Below are 15,874 nucleotides of genomic sequence, written 5' to 3' on the forward strand. Positions count from 1 at the left end.
AGCGGGTGGATCGCTTGAGGTCAGGAGTTCGAGACCAGCCTGGCCAACATGGTGAAACCCCGTCTCTACTAAAAATACAAAAATTAGCCGGGCGTGGTGGCGGGCGCCTATAATCCCAGGCACTCGGAAAGCTGAAGCAGGAGAATCGCTTGAACCTGGGAGGTGGAGGTTGCAGGGAGGGAGATCTTGAGACTGCACTCCAACCTGGGCGACAGAGTAAGACTGTCTCATAAATAAATAAACTTGTGTAGAATAAACTAGAGGCCACAGACAGTGTCAAGAAAACGGACAGGTCTGAATGGCCTCGGGCGAGGGGATATTCCACTGTCGTCTCTGACTACGGGTGGTCCTGTGACTAAGGCGCAGCGGGCCCTGGGAGTTGTAGTTCATCAAGCGGACCGAGCAGGCGAGACTGCGCTGAGCATCCTGGGAATTGTAGTGCTCGCTACACGGTGTCCTCTGCGCAGGCGCATATCGAGAGCCACTTCCGGAACAAGCGTCGCGTTTCTCAGGAGAAACTCCTGGTGAGAATTCCCAGAGTGATAATGGCTACCTACAGCCTGGCGAACGAGAGACTACGCGCTCTGGAAGACATTGAACGGGAAATCGGCGCCATCCTTCAGAATGCAGGTTCGGGATGCGACAACCCCGACGGCGGGGAGCGAAAGCGTGGCTGGGCTGCACCGACAGGCTGACCTGGGACTTGGAGCAGGGTTGGGGAGGGAATCCTATGTGCGTGCGCAGCGAAAGGGCGGGAGTGAGAGGGGCTGGCCTAGGGCGAGGCTACACTGGCAGTCTCCGTGTGTCCCCGCCCTCTCTCCGCCCTGGCAGGTACTGTGATCCTAGAATTGTCCAAGGAAAAAACTAACGAGCGGCTCCTAGACCGGCAGGCGGCGGCCTTCACCGCTTCAGTGCAACACGTGGAGGCGGAGCTGTCAGCTCAGATCCGCTACCTCACCCAGGTCGGTGTGTCTGGGGGGTTCTGCGAGTGAACCCCAGCTCTGGGTCAAAGCCTCAGGCTTGGGTGATCCCGGGTGGAGCATTAACTGGGCAGGACCAGACCTCCCCAGCCGGCTATCCAGAGCGGGTTTCTTCCTCTAAAAGGAAAGAATGGGCCGGGCGCAGTGGCCTCACAGAGTTGGAGACCAGCCTGGCCAACACGGTGAAACCTCGTCCCCACTAAAAATATAAAAATTAGGCCAGGCGCGGTGGCTCACTCCTGTAATCCCAGCACTTTGGGAGGCTGAGGCGGGTAGATCATCTGAGGTCAGGAGTTCGAGACCAGCCTGGCCAACATGGTGAAACTCCATCTCTACTAAAAATACAAAAATTAGCTGGGCTGGTAGCGGGCACCTGTAATCCCAGCTACTTGGAAGGGTGAGGCAGGAGAATCACTTGAACCCAGGAGGTGGAGGTTGCAGTGAACCAAGATTGCAGCACTGTACTCCAGCCTGGGTGACAAAGCAAGACTCTGTCTCAAAAAAAAAAAAAAAAAAGCCGGGCTTGGTGGTGAGTACCGGTAATCCCAGCTACTTGGAAGGCTGAGGCGGCGGACGTTGTACTTAGCCGAGATCATGCCATTGCACTCCAGCCTGGGTAACAGGCAAAAACTCTGTCTCAAAAAATAATAAATAATAAAATGAAGGAATTAAAGGTGGCCCTTCATACTTCACTGGGTAACATCACATGTGTCTGGCAGAAGATGTGTAAATAATGCTAGAACTACAGAACTTTGTCACTGGAAACTTGGCCTGACCTCAAGGCCACGAGGTCCCAGATCCTTATATCCTGAGAAGAGGGACAGGATTGAGAAGGTTCTGAAATCATCGCAGGGACCACTACCATTACTAATTTTTACGGTGTGCCAGATACTCTGCATTACTTTATTTAATCCTCAACAACTCTAGGAAGTAGTTATTGTCACCCCCATTTTACAGACAAGATTAACATAAGTTAAATGATTTATTTATCCAGCTACCAGGTGGCCTAACAAATTCAAACTCAGGGAAGAAATGAGACGAGACCTGATGCCTGGTTGGAGTAAGGGTAAAGGAGATGGTGCTCCATTGATTGTCTTGTAGGTGGCCACAGGGCAGCCCCATGAGGGCTCCAGCTACTCTTCGAGGAAGGACTGTCAGATGGCTCTGAAGCGAGTGGACTATGCCCGCCTCAAGCTCAGTGATGTGGCTCGAACCTGTGAGCAGATGCTGGAGAACTAGGCCAGGGAGATGGACCCAGAGCTCAGAGGGAGACCATCGCCTGTGCCATGGGACAGAACCTGGGAACATGTAGGGTGGGGAGTATGAGCACCAACATACCCTGCTGGTCAAAGTACCCTAGGACAAATGGGCAAATGGTGGGCATGGAAAAACTGAAGCCCGAGCCTGCCCACAGCTATGCCCTGGCCTCTCCTGCAGGGTGCTCCTGCTCTGCACTCCAGAAACACCCTGACAGGCTCAGAGAGGAGATGGAAACTGACATACCCAACCCACTTCCTCAAACACTTCATGCTGCTGCCCCAGGCTTCCCGCAGACGGCCTAACGAAGATACATACTTCTTCATTCAGAGAGACAAAACAAGAATAGAGTTTTAATTATAATAAAAGCAATAACAATAAAAACAAGATCAGACTCTCACTGGGGTAGGCAAGGGACTGAGGAAGTGAAACCAGCCCATATGGTGTCCCAGCACAGCGCCTGCTAAGGAGGGAGGGTGGGAAAGCCCAGGCCTTCGTTGCAGGGACAGGAGGATGCAGGAGAGGGCTGAGGTGGGGGAGGAACAACTGGTGTACTGGGAGAGAGATTTGGGACGAGGGGGAACCATCAGCAAAAAAAGCTGAAGCCAGGAATCATGGTAAGGGCGCAAGGGCTGAGGCCAGTTGTTTCCATAAAAAAGACTCAATCATTACAAAAATAATTTTTAGTAGTTAAAAAACACACATAGGGCCAGGCATGGTGGCTCACACATTTAATCCGAGCACTTTGGGAGGCCTAGGTGGGGAGATCACCAGGTCAGGGGTTCGAGACCAGCCTGGCCAACATGGCGAAACCCCGTCTCTACTAAAAATACAAAAAAATAGCTGGGTGTGGTGGTGAGCACCTGTAATCCCAGCTACTCAGGAGGAGGCAGGAGAATTGCTTGAACCTGGGAGGTGGGGGTTGCAGTGAGCCGAGATCATGCCACTGCACTCCAGCCTGGATGACAGAGCGAGACTCCGTCTCAAAACAAAGCAAAGCAAAACAAAACAAAATACACATAGAATTTGTCCAAGTTATTATCACCCAGTGTGAAAAGCAGATTTTAAAATATAACCATTTTTAAATGAGGGGCCTAAGAGAGGGCAGTGGCTGGTTAGTCCTATGTTAGATATTAACAGATACGTGTAGGCTGGATGTGGTGGGTCACGCCTATAATCCTCACACCTTCAGAGGCCAAGGTGGGAGCATCACTTGACTCAGGAGTTCCATAACAGCCTGGGCAACATAGAGTCCGTCTCTAAAAAACAAACAAAAAAAAAACAAGTATATATACAGTGCCTACCATGTCAGGGTCAGTCTCTTTTATTACACTTTTTGTAAGAATAAACCACAGTTTATCCTCACAAGCTTCCATTCTTGGCTCAGGTATTAGAGTCAGGTGCCACAGGTATATAATGAACCTGCAAATCTGGAAAGGATAAAGAAATTGAGAGATGAGCTCTGAGATCAAGGAGAGTGATGGGGGGATGATAGCTTGAACTAGGGAATCACATCAAGACATCAACACTATGACCTGGCCCATAGTAGGTGCTCAGTGAAAATTTGTGAATTGAATGACTGGCCCTCACCTCCCTCCACAGCTTCATCCCCCACTAGCTTGCTCTAGCCATCTTCTCCATGATGTTGCTCCAAGCACTAGTCCTTGTACCCATGGTGGCTTCCTTCCCTCTCCACCTCTCTACAGTCCCCGGCTGACTGTCCTCAGAGGGCCCAAAGTCAACCCTGTGCAGACAACCTTGATGCTTGTGTGCCAAGGCCAGGTTTCCATCCACCTGAGAGCCACTGGGTCAGGATGCCTGTCAGGAAGGCTCTGGGTCCCTGGGGAAAGGGTTCAAAGGTCCAGTTTACCTGGAGAGGACTGCGGTGACTGCCCCCTCCTCCTCTTGCACAGCACATAGGAAAGGGCTGCAGTGAGGATGAAGACGATGGCCAGGAGGCACAGGACCGGCACTGTGGCTGATGTCCTGGCTGTGGGACCAGCATTTTTTTCCGACTGCTTCTGGTTCTCCCCAGCCTCAGGCCCAACTGCCAGACTGTGGCCCGCAGTGTGAATGGTGGTTTCATTGGGACGAGTGAACTCTTTGTCCAAGGACAGTGATCCTACTGGGAGGGTGGGGCGCTGGGTGGACTGCAAGGTGGACAGGAGCATCTGGGCAGGGGTGTGGATGCCTGAAGATGCCCCCTGTGAGGCCTGAGAAATTGGGGGGCTGGTAGGAAGTAAATGCTTCTGGTGGGCCACAATCCCCGAGTAAGCATGTCCACATTCTGGAAAGGAAAGAAATGAGGAATCAGGACTATCAGGAGACAAGGTGAAAAAGTAGATAGAGGTGTAGGGGAGAAAAAGTAATATCTTTTCCTCACCCATAGCAAGGGTCAAGGCTGATACCCCTATAAATAAAAAACATTAACAAGAGAAAAGCCTAACATTTATTTAATCACAGTTTTACATGACATAGGAACCTTCAGAAACAAAGACCCAAAGACCCAAGGAAAAGTACATTTTTATGCTTAGGCTTGCTGTGAAGAATGGACAGTTGTATAGAAGTATGATTGGATTGGCCGGGCGCGGTGGTTCATGCCTGTAATCCCAGCACTTTGGGAGGGCAAGGTGGGTGGATCACCTGAGGTCGGGAGTTCGAGACCAGCCTGACCAACATGGAGAAACCCAGTCTCTACCAAAAATACAAAATTAGCCAGGCATGGTGGCATGCACCTGTAATCCCAGCTACATGGGAGGCTGAAGCAGAATCGCTTGAACCCAGGAGGTGGAGGTTGCAGTGAGCGGAGATTGCACAATTGCACTCCAGCCTGGGCAACAAGAGCGAAACTCCATCTCAAAAAAAAAAAAAAAAAAAAAAAAAAAAAGAAGTATGATTGGACAAAAAGGGTATGATCTAATGGTAATAAATGGGGGGTGGGGGACCAGCAAGGCCTGTCCAGATTCTTCTTGGCCTCCAAGTATAGGGCAGGACCCCTCTGAAATGAGGGCCTATGACCTACTTCCACATGAAGTTAGAGAATTCCTTTATGGCCAGCTCTCACAGAAAAACAGAAAGAGCAGAGTGAGCTACTTACTTCTGCTGTTTTCTTAATTACCAAGGTGCCATGTTTTGGAGTGTCGTGTTCTGAGCTCCAACAGAGGGAAGAGTGAGTCAGGGAGCATATCACGCTGAAGGCCAGAAGAGGAAGGCAGTGACAGACGGAAAAGGTAGGGGACAAGGAAGTGAGCGAACCACGAGACAAGTGGGTGTCATGAACTGGGAAATCAGAAGAGCAGGGTTGGAATCCAAGCTCTGCTGTAAAGTAGCTGTGTAACCTTGCCCCTTGTCCCTAACCTCTCCGGAAGTGATATCTTCCAGCTGTAGAATGAGGATAATTGTAGTACCAAGGGCCAGGGTAGCTGGGAGGATGAAAGGAAATCATAGAGGTCTAGGCAGACTTAAAGGCAGTATGCATGACACAGATCCTACAGAACTTTAGCTAGGACATGGAAGAACCTTTTGTATTTTAATGGTTGTATATTTATTTTAAGAGAAAAATACAACCAGTGCATCAAACTTGTGACTTCACAGATATTATTGCTTAGGATAATTTACTATTTAAGTTTTCTTTCTTTCTTTTTGTTGCCCAGGCTGGGGTGCAATGGCCTGATCTCAGCTCACTGCAACCGCCGCCTCCAGGTTCAAGCCATTCTCCTGCCTCAATCTCCTGAGTAGCTGGAATTACAGGCACATGCCACCATGCCTGGCTAATTTTGTATTTTTAGTAGAGATGGGGTTTTACCATGTTGGTCAGGCTGGTCTCAAACTCCTGACCTCCAGTGATCCACCCGCCTCAACTTCCCAAAGTGCTGGGATTACAGGGGTGAGCCACCGTGCCTGGCCTCTATTTAAGTTTTCAAAACTAGTTTGTGCACACTTAAAAGTAATTCATTTCATTGTATGTAAATTTGAACTCAAAAGAAAAAAAAGCATTAAAATATTGAACTCTACTTAATATACATGCTGAAATGTCTTGGGATGAAGTGCAATGATGTCTGCAACCTGCCTTGAAATGCATCAGGAGGCCGGGAGCGGCAGCTCACGCCTGTAATCCCAGCACTTTGGGAGGCTGAGGCGGGTGGATCACCTGAGGTCAGGAGTTTGAGACCAGCCTGACCAACACGGTGAAACCCCATCTCTACTAAAAAAATACAAAAATTAGTTGGGCGTGGTGGCAGGCACCTGTAATCCCAGCTACTTGGGACGCTGAGGCAGGAGAATGGCTTGAACCTGGAAGGCAGAGGCTGCAGTGAGCTGAGCGCACCATTGCACTCCAGCCTGGGCGACAGAACAAGACTCCATAAAAAAAAAAAAAAAAGGAAATGCATCAAGAAATAAGGTGATGGATGATGGATAGAAGGATGAATAGATGGATACTTAAAGCAAATATCATGTAATTGCTGTAAAATTGATAGTGTAAAATATGTTTATGTAAATATGTAAAATATACATATATAAATAAAATTGTAGAATCTAGGTGGAGGCATTGGATATTCAGTGTGCCATTCTTTCAACTTTTGTATATGTGTAAATTTTCACAATAAAATATTGGAAAAGAAAAATAGGCCAGGTGTGGTGGCTCACGCCTGTAATCCTAGCACTTTTGGAGGCCGAGGCAGGCGGATCACAAGGCCAGGAGTTCGAGACCAGCCTGGCCAACATGGTGAAACCCCGTCTCTACTAAAAATACAATAATTAGCCAGGCTTGGTGGTGGGCACCTGTAATCCCAGCTACTCAGGAGGCTGAGGCGGGAGAATCTCCTGAACCCAGGAGGCAGAGGTTGCAGTGAGCCAAGATCGTGCCACTGCACTCCAGCCTGGGTGACAGAGCGAGACTCCATCTCAAAAAAATAAAATAAAATAGTACTTTGATTTCAAGAAAAATATTAATAAGTAGACAATAGCACACGTGGTAGAATGAATTGGCAAAAATCATGAAGGTGATGGTGAATGATCACCCCGTTTGGCAAACAGTCTAAGTACTTTGGACAGGATCAGAAGAAGGTGCTAGGAATGTGCGGCCCCAGGGGAAAAGGCTCAGGTAAAGAAAACTGTCAGGTGGAAGCCGCTAAGCCCTGGAGGCAGAGCCTGAAGAGCAGTGGGAAAGTCTCACCTTTGAGATCAAGACAGCTCATCAGTTCCTGAACCCATGGGTCCTTGTTGCCCCCACACACGCTCCAGGAAAGGAACTGGAACCTGCGGAGGAGAGACCTGGGCTCAGCTGCGGCTCCTTCTTTCCTTCCCCGGCTCCTTCCTCATTCCAGAGGCGTGAAGTTGCCACCAAGAAAGAGCCCTTTCTCCTGGGACTGGGAAATTCCCCGGTGGGTGAGACGGAGTCATGAAGTTTCGGGGAATGAGAGCAAACAGAACCCGGAGATGGGGCTAGGTGCGCCGGGAAGGAGTTCAGGTTTGACCAGAGAGGGTCCTGGAGGCACCTGCAAGGAGGGGCCGCGCAGGCGCTGCCCTCGCAGGGACAGGTGAAATTACCTGGTGTAGTATAGACAGCGATGGTAAGCTCTCAGGTGTTTCCGGAGACGATTCATGAACTGAACCGATGGCGGGGAGTCAGAAGAAATTCTTTTACCACAATAACAACTTCCAGTGACGCTGCCCTCGTTGCCATTGCCTGAGCGGGACGGAGGTGGTCAGCACCCATTCCCAGGCCCGGGGTCCCCACTCCGCTGTTCCCTGGCCTCCAATCCACAGCCCCATGACAGCCTCTCCGTGGACCCAGGGTCAGAGCGCCAGGCTCAACCCACACATCATCACGCCCCCCACAACATCCATAATCCCGCCCGGAGCCAGGCGTCCCCGGGCCTCTGTCCCCAACCCCAGGCGGCTGGCTGGCTTTCCTTTTGTCCCCGCTGCCTTCATCAACTCAACTCCGTGGGCCTCGTGTCCCCTCCCCAACTCACCCCCTTCCCATGACTGGGGAATCTGGGTCCCCTGCCCCGCCCCCGGCTAACCTGGCTGAGTCAGGTACACCAGCAGGAGCAGGAACACGAGCACGCGGGACCCGAACCGCAAGTCCCGTCCCATCTCGGGGCTCCGCGAACTCTACGGGGATGGAGCCACCTCGCTCTGACTCCCAGACAGGCTCCGGCGCGTGACGTCCAGCTGGTTTCTCAATGGCTTTCGCCAGGGACCGGAGGAGACGGCGGCCGGAGAGGAGGCGCGAGCCGGCTGCACCCCCTGGCCCTGCTGTGCCCCGACCGTGCGCTCAGCACTCGGCCCGCGCCGTGCCAGCCTCTGCGCGCAGGGAAAGCCAAGGAGGTGGAGCTCCCGCGCCCTGAGCCCCCGCACTGGGCCCGAGCTCCGTCGAGGGAAGGCCAGGAATCTTGGAAGAAACCGAAAGAAAACTCCGGCGGCGGGCGAGGAGGGGCGGGAGGACCGCGGCCCGAGGAGCCGATTCGGTTGGGTTCAGGAGGCCGCCCGCCTGGCCCGTCCGCGGACCTGTGAGGCGGCCGCACTGCCGGACCGGCCCTCCTCCTCCAAGGCACTTTCACTTCCCCGATCCGGGCGCCGCGGGACCCAGCCGCGCTGCATGAGCCTCCCGGGCGGCCCGGTGGAGGGAGTCGCCGCCAGCCCCGGCCGCGCGCACCTGCGGGGCAGCCACCCGCGGACGCACCGAGCCCGGGGGGCGTGGCCGCCGCTGAGCCGGCGAGGGCTCGGGCAGCCCTGACGTCACGACCGCACCCGCGCACCCTCCACCCCGAGGTATTTACCTTCGAAAAGTGGTGGCGGCTGCAGGTACCGGAGGAGTGGGGCGGCCGGGAGGGGCTAGGTCTACCGGGGCTGCCCGCCACGCAGATCCGAGCCCAGGGAACACCCTCGCTCCCACTCCCATACCCCACAGACGCATCCAAAATGCTTCCCTCCCCACCAGACCGTTCCCGATAGGATTAGCCCTCTCTCCTCTCTAGCCTTAATTTAAACTCTGCTTTTGAGGGTCTGAACTCCCCAATTTTAAGCCCCAAATACCATCTCATCCCTGAGTAGTCTTCTCCAACCCTGGTCAACCACTTTCAAGTCCAGCCCCCATTTTCCTCCCTAAACTCCCATCCTCAGCCCTGAAAATCCTCCTCTCGGCTCCTAGCATATCCGCGGATCCAACCCTAAGTGACCCTCAAACCTACCCTCCCCCTCAATTTGTGACCCAGCCCCAAACTCCATCATTGCTCTCCTGTCCCTCACCATATGTCCCTTCTTTTGCTCAGTCTGGGCCGGGGCCCTGTGCCCCTGAAGACATGGAGTTTGTGTCTGGATACCGGGATGAGTTCCTTGATTTCGCTGCCCTTCTCTTCAGCTGGTTCCGAAAGTTTGTGGCAGAGCGTGGAGCTGTAGGGACTAGCCTTGAGGGCCAGATCAGAAGCCTGCCCCAGGACCCTGCCCTTTGGGTGCTCCATGTCCTGCCCAACCGTAGTGTGGGCATCAGCCTGGGGCAAGGGGCAGAGCCAGGTCCTGGACCAGGCCTGGGGACTGCCCGGCTCCTGGGAGATGACCCTCCACTCCACCTGCGAGACCTGAGCCCCTACGTCAGCTTTGTCAGTCTAGAGGATGGGGAGGAAGGGGAGGAGGAAGAGGAGGAAGATGAAGAAGAAGAGAAGAGAAAGGACGGGGGTGCAGGCAGCACAGAGAAGGTGGAACCAGAGGAGGACCGGGAGCTAGCCCCTACCAGCAGGGAGTCCCCCCAGGAAACAAACCCTCCAGGAAAGTCAGAGGAGGCTGCCCGGGAGGCAGGAGGTGGCAAGGATGGCTGCCGAGAGGACAGGGTGGAGAAGGAAACAAGACCCCAGAAGAGGAAGGGACAGAGGAGTGGTAAGAACCCAGGGCTGGCCCTGCCCTACCCCTTGCCCAGCCATCCTCCCTTCGGAAGCCCTCCCCTGCCACTAGTTCTGAGTGCTGGCCTTCAGGCCAGTCTGGCCCGAAAAGGTGTTTTTATTGACCCACAGTGGGTTTTTTTTTTTTTTTAATTTAATGTTTAAACATTGCAAGAAAAAAAGTATCCAGAAGTCTGGATTTACACATTCCCAAGAAAAATCTCAAGCTCTGACAGTGGGCCTACATTTCTGCATGGCAGCGCATCCTGGTCCTCTGTAGCAGCTGTCCCCTTTAGAAGGAGCTTGCCCTCTCTACCCAGAGCCCTTTACTCAGTGAGGTTACTTGCCTAGCCCCTGTGGGTATTTGAGTTTGGTACTCCTGACCCTGACCACATTTGTCTCTCGCTGCCCCCTACCACCTCAACTTTTCCCTCTTTCCCCAGAGGCTGCCCCCCTGCACCTTTCCTGTCTCTTACTTGTGACGGATGAGCATGGCACCATCTTGGGCATTGATCTGCTAGTGGATGGAGCCCAGGGAACCGCAAGCTGGGGCTCAGGGACTGAGAACCTGGCTGCTCGGGCCTATGCGCTCCTCTGTCACAGCATGGCCTGTCCCATGGGCTCTGGGGATCCCCGAAAGCCACAACAGCTTACTGTGGGAGATGCCCGGCTGCATCGGTATAGAAATCTGGTATCTGAGGCTGGGGAGGGCTGGGGCCCTGGATTCCCAAGCACCTCCTCCAGCCTGATGCCATCTCCCCCCCTATTTAGAGAGCTGGAGAGCTTGGTCCCAAGGCTAGGTGTGAAGTTAGCCAAGACCCCAATGCGGACATGGGGTCCCCGGCCAGGCTTCACCTTTGCTTCCCTTCGTGCTCGAACCTGCCATGTTTGTCACAGGCACAGCTTTGAAGTGAAGCTGACACCTTGGTGAGCAGCCCCAAAGCTGGGGGAGAGGAAGACCCCAATAGTCAGGCAAATAGAAAGAAAGCAGGGTGGTGGGGGGGCCTAGCAGACAGAAGGAGAGGCAGGGACATGAGAAGATGCAGAGGAAACAATACAGACTGTTACAGGCAGTTAGAGGGTGTAAGACAAACAGACCGAGTGACATATGGGCAGCTGCTGGGCAGATGAACAGCAGACAGGACCTACAGAGGTTAACACTAGGTGCCCACCACCCTCTGTGTCCCCAGCCCCCAGTGTAGTGCTGTCTTGTACTGTGGAGAGGCTTGTCTCCGGGCTGACTGGCGGCGGTGCCCAGATGATGTGAGCCACCGATTTTGGTGCCCAAGGCTTGCAGCCTTCATGGAGCGGGCAGGAGAACTGGCAACCCTGCCTTTTACCTACACCGCAGGTACCATAAGGAGGTCAAAATGGTTGGGGGAAACTGGGACCAGGTCTTTGAGACTGGGAATTAGATGTCTGGGAACAGGGTCCTGGAGTTGAAGGCTAAGTGTCTGGGGCTAGAGCCTAGATCCCTGGAACAAGGGCAGGGGCTGGGTGTTTGGGGCTGGAGACAGGGTCTCTGAAGCCGAGGCCTGAGTGTCTGGGTCCCTGAGCGAGTGCAGGGATTGGGGGACAGGGATTCAAACACCTACTTGCTTCCCAGCTCCACCACTAACTGCAGTGTGACCTTAAACAAACCACTTTACTTCTTGAAGCTTCCGTGTCCTCATGAGGGATACGAAGAAGGCCCATGGAATTGTTACAAGGATTATCTTGGCTTGGTGCCTGGTACACTGGAGGCACTCAGAAATGGTGGTTCCCGGCCTCACTGGAACCAGACTTAGAACTAGGGTCCTCGCGGGAGGCTAGGGAGAGTTCAAGTCTGGGGTTCTAGGCCGGGCAATGGTTCACAGCTGTAATCCCAGCACTTTGGGAGGCCAACTTGAGCCCAGGAGTTTGAGATCAGGCTGGGCAACATAGACTCTGTCTCTACAAAAAATAGAAAAAATTAGCCAGGCATGGTGCACTCGCTGTGGTCGCAGTTCTCGGGAGACTGAGGTGGGAGAATCGTTTGAGCCCAAGAGGTCGAGGCTGTAGTGTTCCGTGATCATGCCACTGCACTCTAGCTTGGGTAATAGAGCAAGACTCTGTCTCAAAAAAAAAAAAAAAAAAAAAATGTCTGGTGTTCTAGCCCAGCACCTCAACTCCTCCCCTTCTCCTTCTCCAGAGGTGACCAGTGAAACCTTCAACAAAGAGGCCTTCCTGGCCTCTCGGGGCCTCACTCGTGGCTACTGGACCCAGCTCAGCATGCTGATTCCAGGCCCGGGCTCTTCCAGACACCCCCGAGGCAACACGCCATCCCTCAGCCTTCTTCGCGGTGGTGCGTGGGGTCTCTCCAGGCATGGGCCCCTTGGCCTAGAGGGAAGGACTGGGAAGAAGTTGTCTGAGTCCCAGATAATCCCTCCATGTACACACTTACCCTTACCAACAGCACCAGGGCCATTTCCGGCCTTTCCCAGCCCTCAGTGGAATCACCGCTACCAACTCCACCCAGAAACCCCATCCCTATGCAAACCCCCATTCCTCTTACTGCAGCTCTCTCAGGGAATACAGTCCCTTTGGAAGGAAGAAGGAGATGGGTCAGGTGGGGTCTCCCTGACCCCAGGCCCCTCTTTCTTTCTTCCTCTCAGGAGACCCCTACCAGCTTCTCCAGGGGGACGGGCCTGCCCTGATGCCTTCTGTGCCCCCAGATCGACCCCGGGGTGTTTTTGGTGAGCTGGAGGGGCCCTGTGGGAGCTAGGGGTAGGGCCAGGGACTGGAGAACCAGAGCCTGGGTGGTTGTTAGACTAGAGGGGGTGGGGGTCCAGGGCCAGGTCCTCTAGAAACCCTCTCCTCCCAGGCTCATGGCAGGATTACTACACATGGCGGGGCCTCAGCTTGGACTCCCCCACAGCGGTGCTTCTCACCTACCCGCTGACCGTGTACTACGTCATCACCCACCTGGTGCCCCAGTCCTGTAAGGAGAGTGGAGTGGGGGGTGGAGCAGGATGGGGGAATGACAGCAGACCACATACTTAAAGCGCTGGTTTTTCACCCAGTCCCTGAGCTCAACATCCAAAACAAACGATCACTGAAGATCCACGTGGTGGAGGCCGAGAAGGAGTTTGAGCTCGTCATGGTGTTTTGGGTAAGTCACCCCAGGCCTGAAGGTTGGGCATTTTGGTATGGGGGTAGGCACAGGGTAGAACCCAGATCTATCTTTCTTTCTGTCCTTCAGGAGCTTTTGGTCCTGCTCCCCCATGTGGCCCTGGAGCTGCAGTTTGTAGGTGATGGCCTGCCCCCCGAAAGCGACCAGCAGCATTTTACCCTACAGAGGGTGAGGGCTGAGGGGGCCCTGCTTTTCAGCTCTGACCCCTCCAGTGACCTTCTGGTTGGGTCCTGCCCTTCTGCCCCCCACTCCCCATCTTGCCTGGTGCATCCTCCAGTTCCCTGACTTCCAGTGGCTTTTCCACCCCACTCCTGGCCCCTCAGGACAGCCTGGAGGTGCCTGTCCGGCCTGGTTCCGGCATATCAGCACGGCCCAGCTCTGGCACTAAGGAGAAAGGGGGCCGCAGGGACCTGCAGATCAAGGTGTCAGCAAAGCCCTACCACCTGCTCCAGGGGCCCAAGCCTGACCTGGTTATTGGTAAAAGCCTGGGTCTCAGGGTTAGGCATGTGGGGAAGGTGGGAGAGAAGCCCACCGTGGGATCCAGCTTCTCCCTCCTCTCTGTCTGCAGGATTTAACTCCGGGTTTGGTCTCAAGGATACCTGGCTGAGGTCTCTGCCCCGGTTACAGGTGGGCAATGGGAGCAAAAGGGAACTTCTCTCCCCTCCTGCCTGGCCCCTTGCCATCTCCTTTTCTGAAAGTCTCTGGGCTCTCCTCCTCTTCACCATCACCTGCTCCACAAACCTGGGGAGTGCCCACGGGTCCCCCTGCCTCTCTCTGTGTCTGTCTGCGTCCTCCCCCTGCTCCCCTCCGTCCGGTCTGTCCGGGGACCTCGGCTTTCAGCCCTGTCTGTCATTCTGGCTGCTGGGATGGACCTGGGGAAGGGCCTCTCAGAGCGACTCTCACTCCACCCCAGTCCCTCCGAGTGCCAGCCTTCTTCACCGAGAGCAGCGAGTACGGCTGTGTGATGGACGACCAGACCATGGCGGTGGCCACTGGAGGGGGCACCAGCCCTCCCCAGCCCAACCCCTTCCGCTCCCCCTTTCGCCTCAGAGCGGCCGACAACTGCATGCCCTGGTAATAACTTCTCTTACTCTCTGGCTCCACATCCTCAGAGACCCACCTCTATCCTAGTCCCTGCTGTCCTGGGGCCCTCCTGCCCCCAGCCCAGCAACCTGCCTTCTCTGCCCCCACTACTCGTCGCCCCTATGGGAGGTCTCGACATCCCCTGGCACACCTCTCTTTAGATCTAGCTCACGGAATCTCCCCAACCCACAAAAGACCCCGCGACCCTCCAACAGACCCAACCCTAAGTCTAACCCCACGCCCTGGAACTCAGAGGGGCAAGCCCCGCCCCCTGGTCCCTGACCGCGCCCCCTGGAGCCCCGGTCCCTGGGAGTCCCGCCCCCTGGTCCCTGACCGCGCCCCTGGGAGTCCCGCCTCCTGGGAGTCACGCCCCCTGGGAGTCCCGCCCCCTGGTCCCTGACCTTGCCCCCTGGAGCCCCGCCCCCTGGGTGTCCTGCCCCCTGGTCCCTGACCGCGCCCCTGGGAGTCCCGCCCCCTGGGAGTCCCGCCCCCTGGTCCCTGACCTTGCCCCCTGGAGCCCCGCCCCCTGGGTGTCCTGCCCCCTGGTCCCTGACCGCGCCCCTGGGAGTCCCGCCCCCTGGGAGTCCCGCCCCCTGGTCCCTGACCGCGCCCCCTGGAGCCCCGCCCCCTGGGTGTCCTGCCCCCTGGTCCCTGACCGCGCCCCTGGGAGTCCCGCCCCCTGGGAGTCCCGCCCCCTGGTCCCTGACCGCGCCCCCTGGAGCCCCGCCCCCTGGGTGTCCTGCCCCCTGGTCCCTGACCGCGCCCCTGGGAGTCCCGTCCCCTGGGAGTCCCGCCCCCTGGGTGTCCCGTCCCCTGGGAGTCCCGCCCCCGGGAGTCCCGCCCCCTGGTCCCTGACTGCGACCCTCGCCCCCGCAGGTACTGCAATGCCTTCATCTTCCACCTGGTTTACAAGCCTGCGCAAGGGAGCGGGGCCCGCCCGGCGCCCGCCCCTCCACCCCCGTCCCCAACTCCCTCTGCTCCTCCTGCCCTCACCCGAAGGCGCCGAGGAGAAAAGAAACCTGGGCGGGGGGCCCGCCGGCGGAAATGAATGCTGATACCGTAGTAGTCCCCCCCTCCCAAACACTGAAAGGAAAACGTGAAAACACTCAAGGCCTAGGGGGAGGACAGGTTGGTAAAACACGAAAAGGTAAATAAAATTACTTGTTTGAAACCACCGAGTCATTGACCTTTTGATTACACGCTCATAATTGGGCCATTAAACTGGGAAGGAAGAGAAAGATTTTTTTGTTTGTTTGTTTGTTTGTTTTTTGAGACGGAGTTTCCCTCTTGTCACCGAGGCTGGAGTACAGGGGACAAGATCTCGGCTCACTGCAACCTCTGCCTCCCCGGTTAAAGCGATTCTCCTGCCTCAGCCTCGGGAACTGGGATGACAGGCATGCACAACCACACCCGGCTTATTTTAGTATTTTTAGTAGAGACAGGGTTTCGCCATATTGGCCAGGCTGGTCTCGAACTCCTGACCTCAGGTGATCCTCCCGCATCGGAAAAGGAGTTAGGGA

The 15,874-nt window shown here is 55.2% G+C and overlaps 3 protein-coding genes across 7 annotated transcripts; 2 read left to right on the forward strand and 1 right to left on the reverse strand.

The window, feature by feature from the left end:
• Positions 1–471: 471 nt before the first annotated feature.
• Positions 472–2,621, forward strand: MED11 (mediator complex subunit 11). 3 transcript variants are annotated; one of them, XM_054459346.2, is made up of 4 exons: positions 478–630; positions 832–962; positions 2,082–2,196; positions 2,418–2,621. In XM_054459346.2, exons 1-4 carry the CDS (start codon positions 546–548, stop codon positions 2,540–2,542), a joined length of 456 nt encoding a protein of 151 aa, XP_054315321.1. In that variant the 5' UTR covers positions 478–545; the 3' UTR covers positions 2,543–2,621. The 3 variants fall into 3 exon arrangements, with proteins under 3 accessions (XP_054315322.1, XP_054315321.1, XP_054315323.1); XM_054459347.2 differs by having other exon boundaries at positions 472–630; positions 2,082–2,621; XM_054459348.2 differs by having other exon boundaries at positions 479–630; positions 1,975–2,621.
• Positions 2,563–8,940, reverse strand: CXCL16 (C-X-C motif chemokine ligand 16). The gene is made up of 5 exons (XM_054459345.2): positions 8,267–8,940; positions 7,788–7,926; positions 7,414–7,496; positions 4,108–4,524; positions 2,563–3,496 (listed from the first exon to the last, which is right to left on the reverse strand). The coding sequence occupies exons 1-5, from the start codon at positions 8,337–8,339 to the stop codon at positions 3,456–3,458; spliced, it is 753 nt and encodes a 250-aa protein (XP_054315320.1). The 5' UTR covers positions 8,340–8,940; the 3' UTR covers positions 2,563–3,455.
• On the forward strand, positions 8,922–15,525 carry ZMYND15 (zinc finger MYND-type containing 15). 3 transcript variants are annotated; one of them, XM_054459342.2, is made up of 14 exons: positions 8,922–9,017; positions 9,518–10,118; positions 10,564–10,798; positions 10,892–11,047; positions 11,311–11,471; positions 12,291–12,443; positions 12,754–12,834; positions 12,963–13,079; positions 13,162–13,250; positions 13,341–13,439; positions 13,595–13,748; positions 13,840–13,898; positions 14,185–14,345; positions 15,231–15,525. In XM_054459342.2, exons 2-14 carry the CDS (start codon positions 9,548–9,550, stop codon positions 15,400–15,402), a joined length of 2,208 nt encoding a protein of 735 aa, XP_054315317.2. In that variant the 5' UTR covers positions 8,922–9,017; positions 9,518–9,547; the 3' UTR covers positions 15,403–15,525. The 3 variants fall into 3 exon arrangements, with proteins under 3 accessions (XP_054315317.2, XP_054315316.2, XP_054315319.2); XM_054459341.2 differs by having other exon boundaries at positions 8,961–9,050; XM_054459344.2 differs by lacking the exon at positions 12,963–13,079 and having other exon boundaries at positions 8,967–9,050.
• Positions 15,526–15,874: the final 349 nt, after the last annotated feature.

Source organism: Pongo pygmaeus, chromosome 19 (assembly GCF_028885625.2).
Source record: "Pongo pygmaeus isolate AG05252 chromosome 19, NHGRI_mPonPyg2-v2.0_pri, whole genome shotgun sequence".
Classification (NCBI taxonomy): domain Eukaryota; kingdom Metazoa; phylum Chordata; class Mammalia; order Primates; family Hominidae; genus Pongo; species Pongo pygmaeus.

Coding starts and splice junctions, on each gene's coding strand:
- MED11 (XM_054459346.2), top strand. CDS start 546: ATGGCTACCTACAGCCTGGCGAACGAGAGACTACGCGCTCTGGAAGAC. Junction 963..2,081: donor AGATCCGCTACCTCACCCAG/GTCGGTGTGTCT, acceptor ATTGTCTTGTAG/GTGGCCACAGGGCAGCCCCA. Junction 2,197..2,417: donor CAGTGATGTGGCTCGAACCT/GTGAGCAGATGC, acceptor CCTCTCCTGCAG/GGTGCTCCTGCTCTGCACTC.
- CXCL16 (XM_054459345.2), bottom strand. CDS start 8,339: ATGGGACGGGACTTGCGGTTCGGGTCCCGCGTGCTCGTGTTCCTGCTC. Junction 7,927..8,266: donor GGTGTACCTGACTCAGCCAG/GTTAGCCGGGGG, acceptor CGTCCCGCTCAG/GCAATGGCAACGAGGGCAGC. Junction 4,525..7,413: donor GAGCTGTCTTGATCTCAAAG/GTGAGACTTTCC, acceptor TTTCCTTTCCAG/AATGTGGACATGCTTACTCG.
- ZMYND15 (XM_054459342.2), top strand. CDS start 9,548: ATGGAGTTTGTGTCTGGATACCGGGATGAGTTCCTTGATTTCGCTGCC. Junction 10,799..10,891: donor GGAGATGCCCGGCTGCATCG/GTATAGAAATCT, acceptor CCCCCTATTTAG/AGAGCTGGAGAGCTTGGTCC. Junction 11,048..11,310: donor GAAGTGAAGCTGACACCTTG/GTGAGCAGCCCC, acceptor CTGTGTCCCCAG/CCCCCAGTGTAGTGCTGTCT.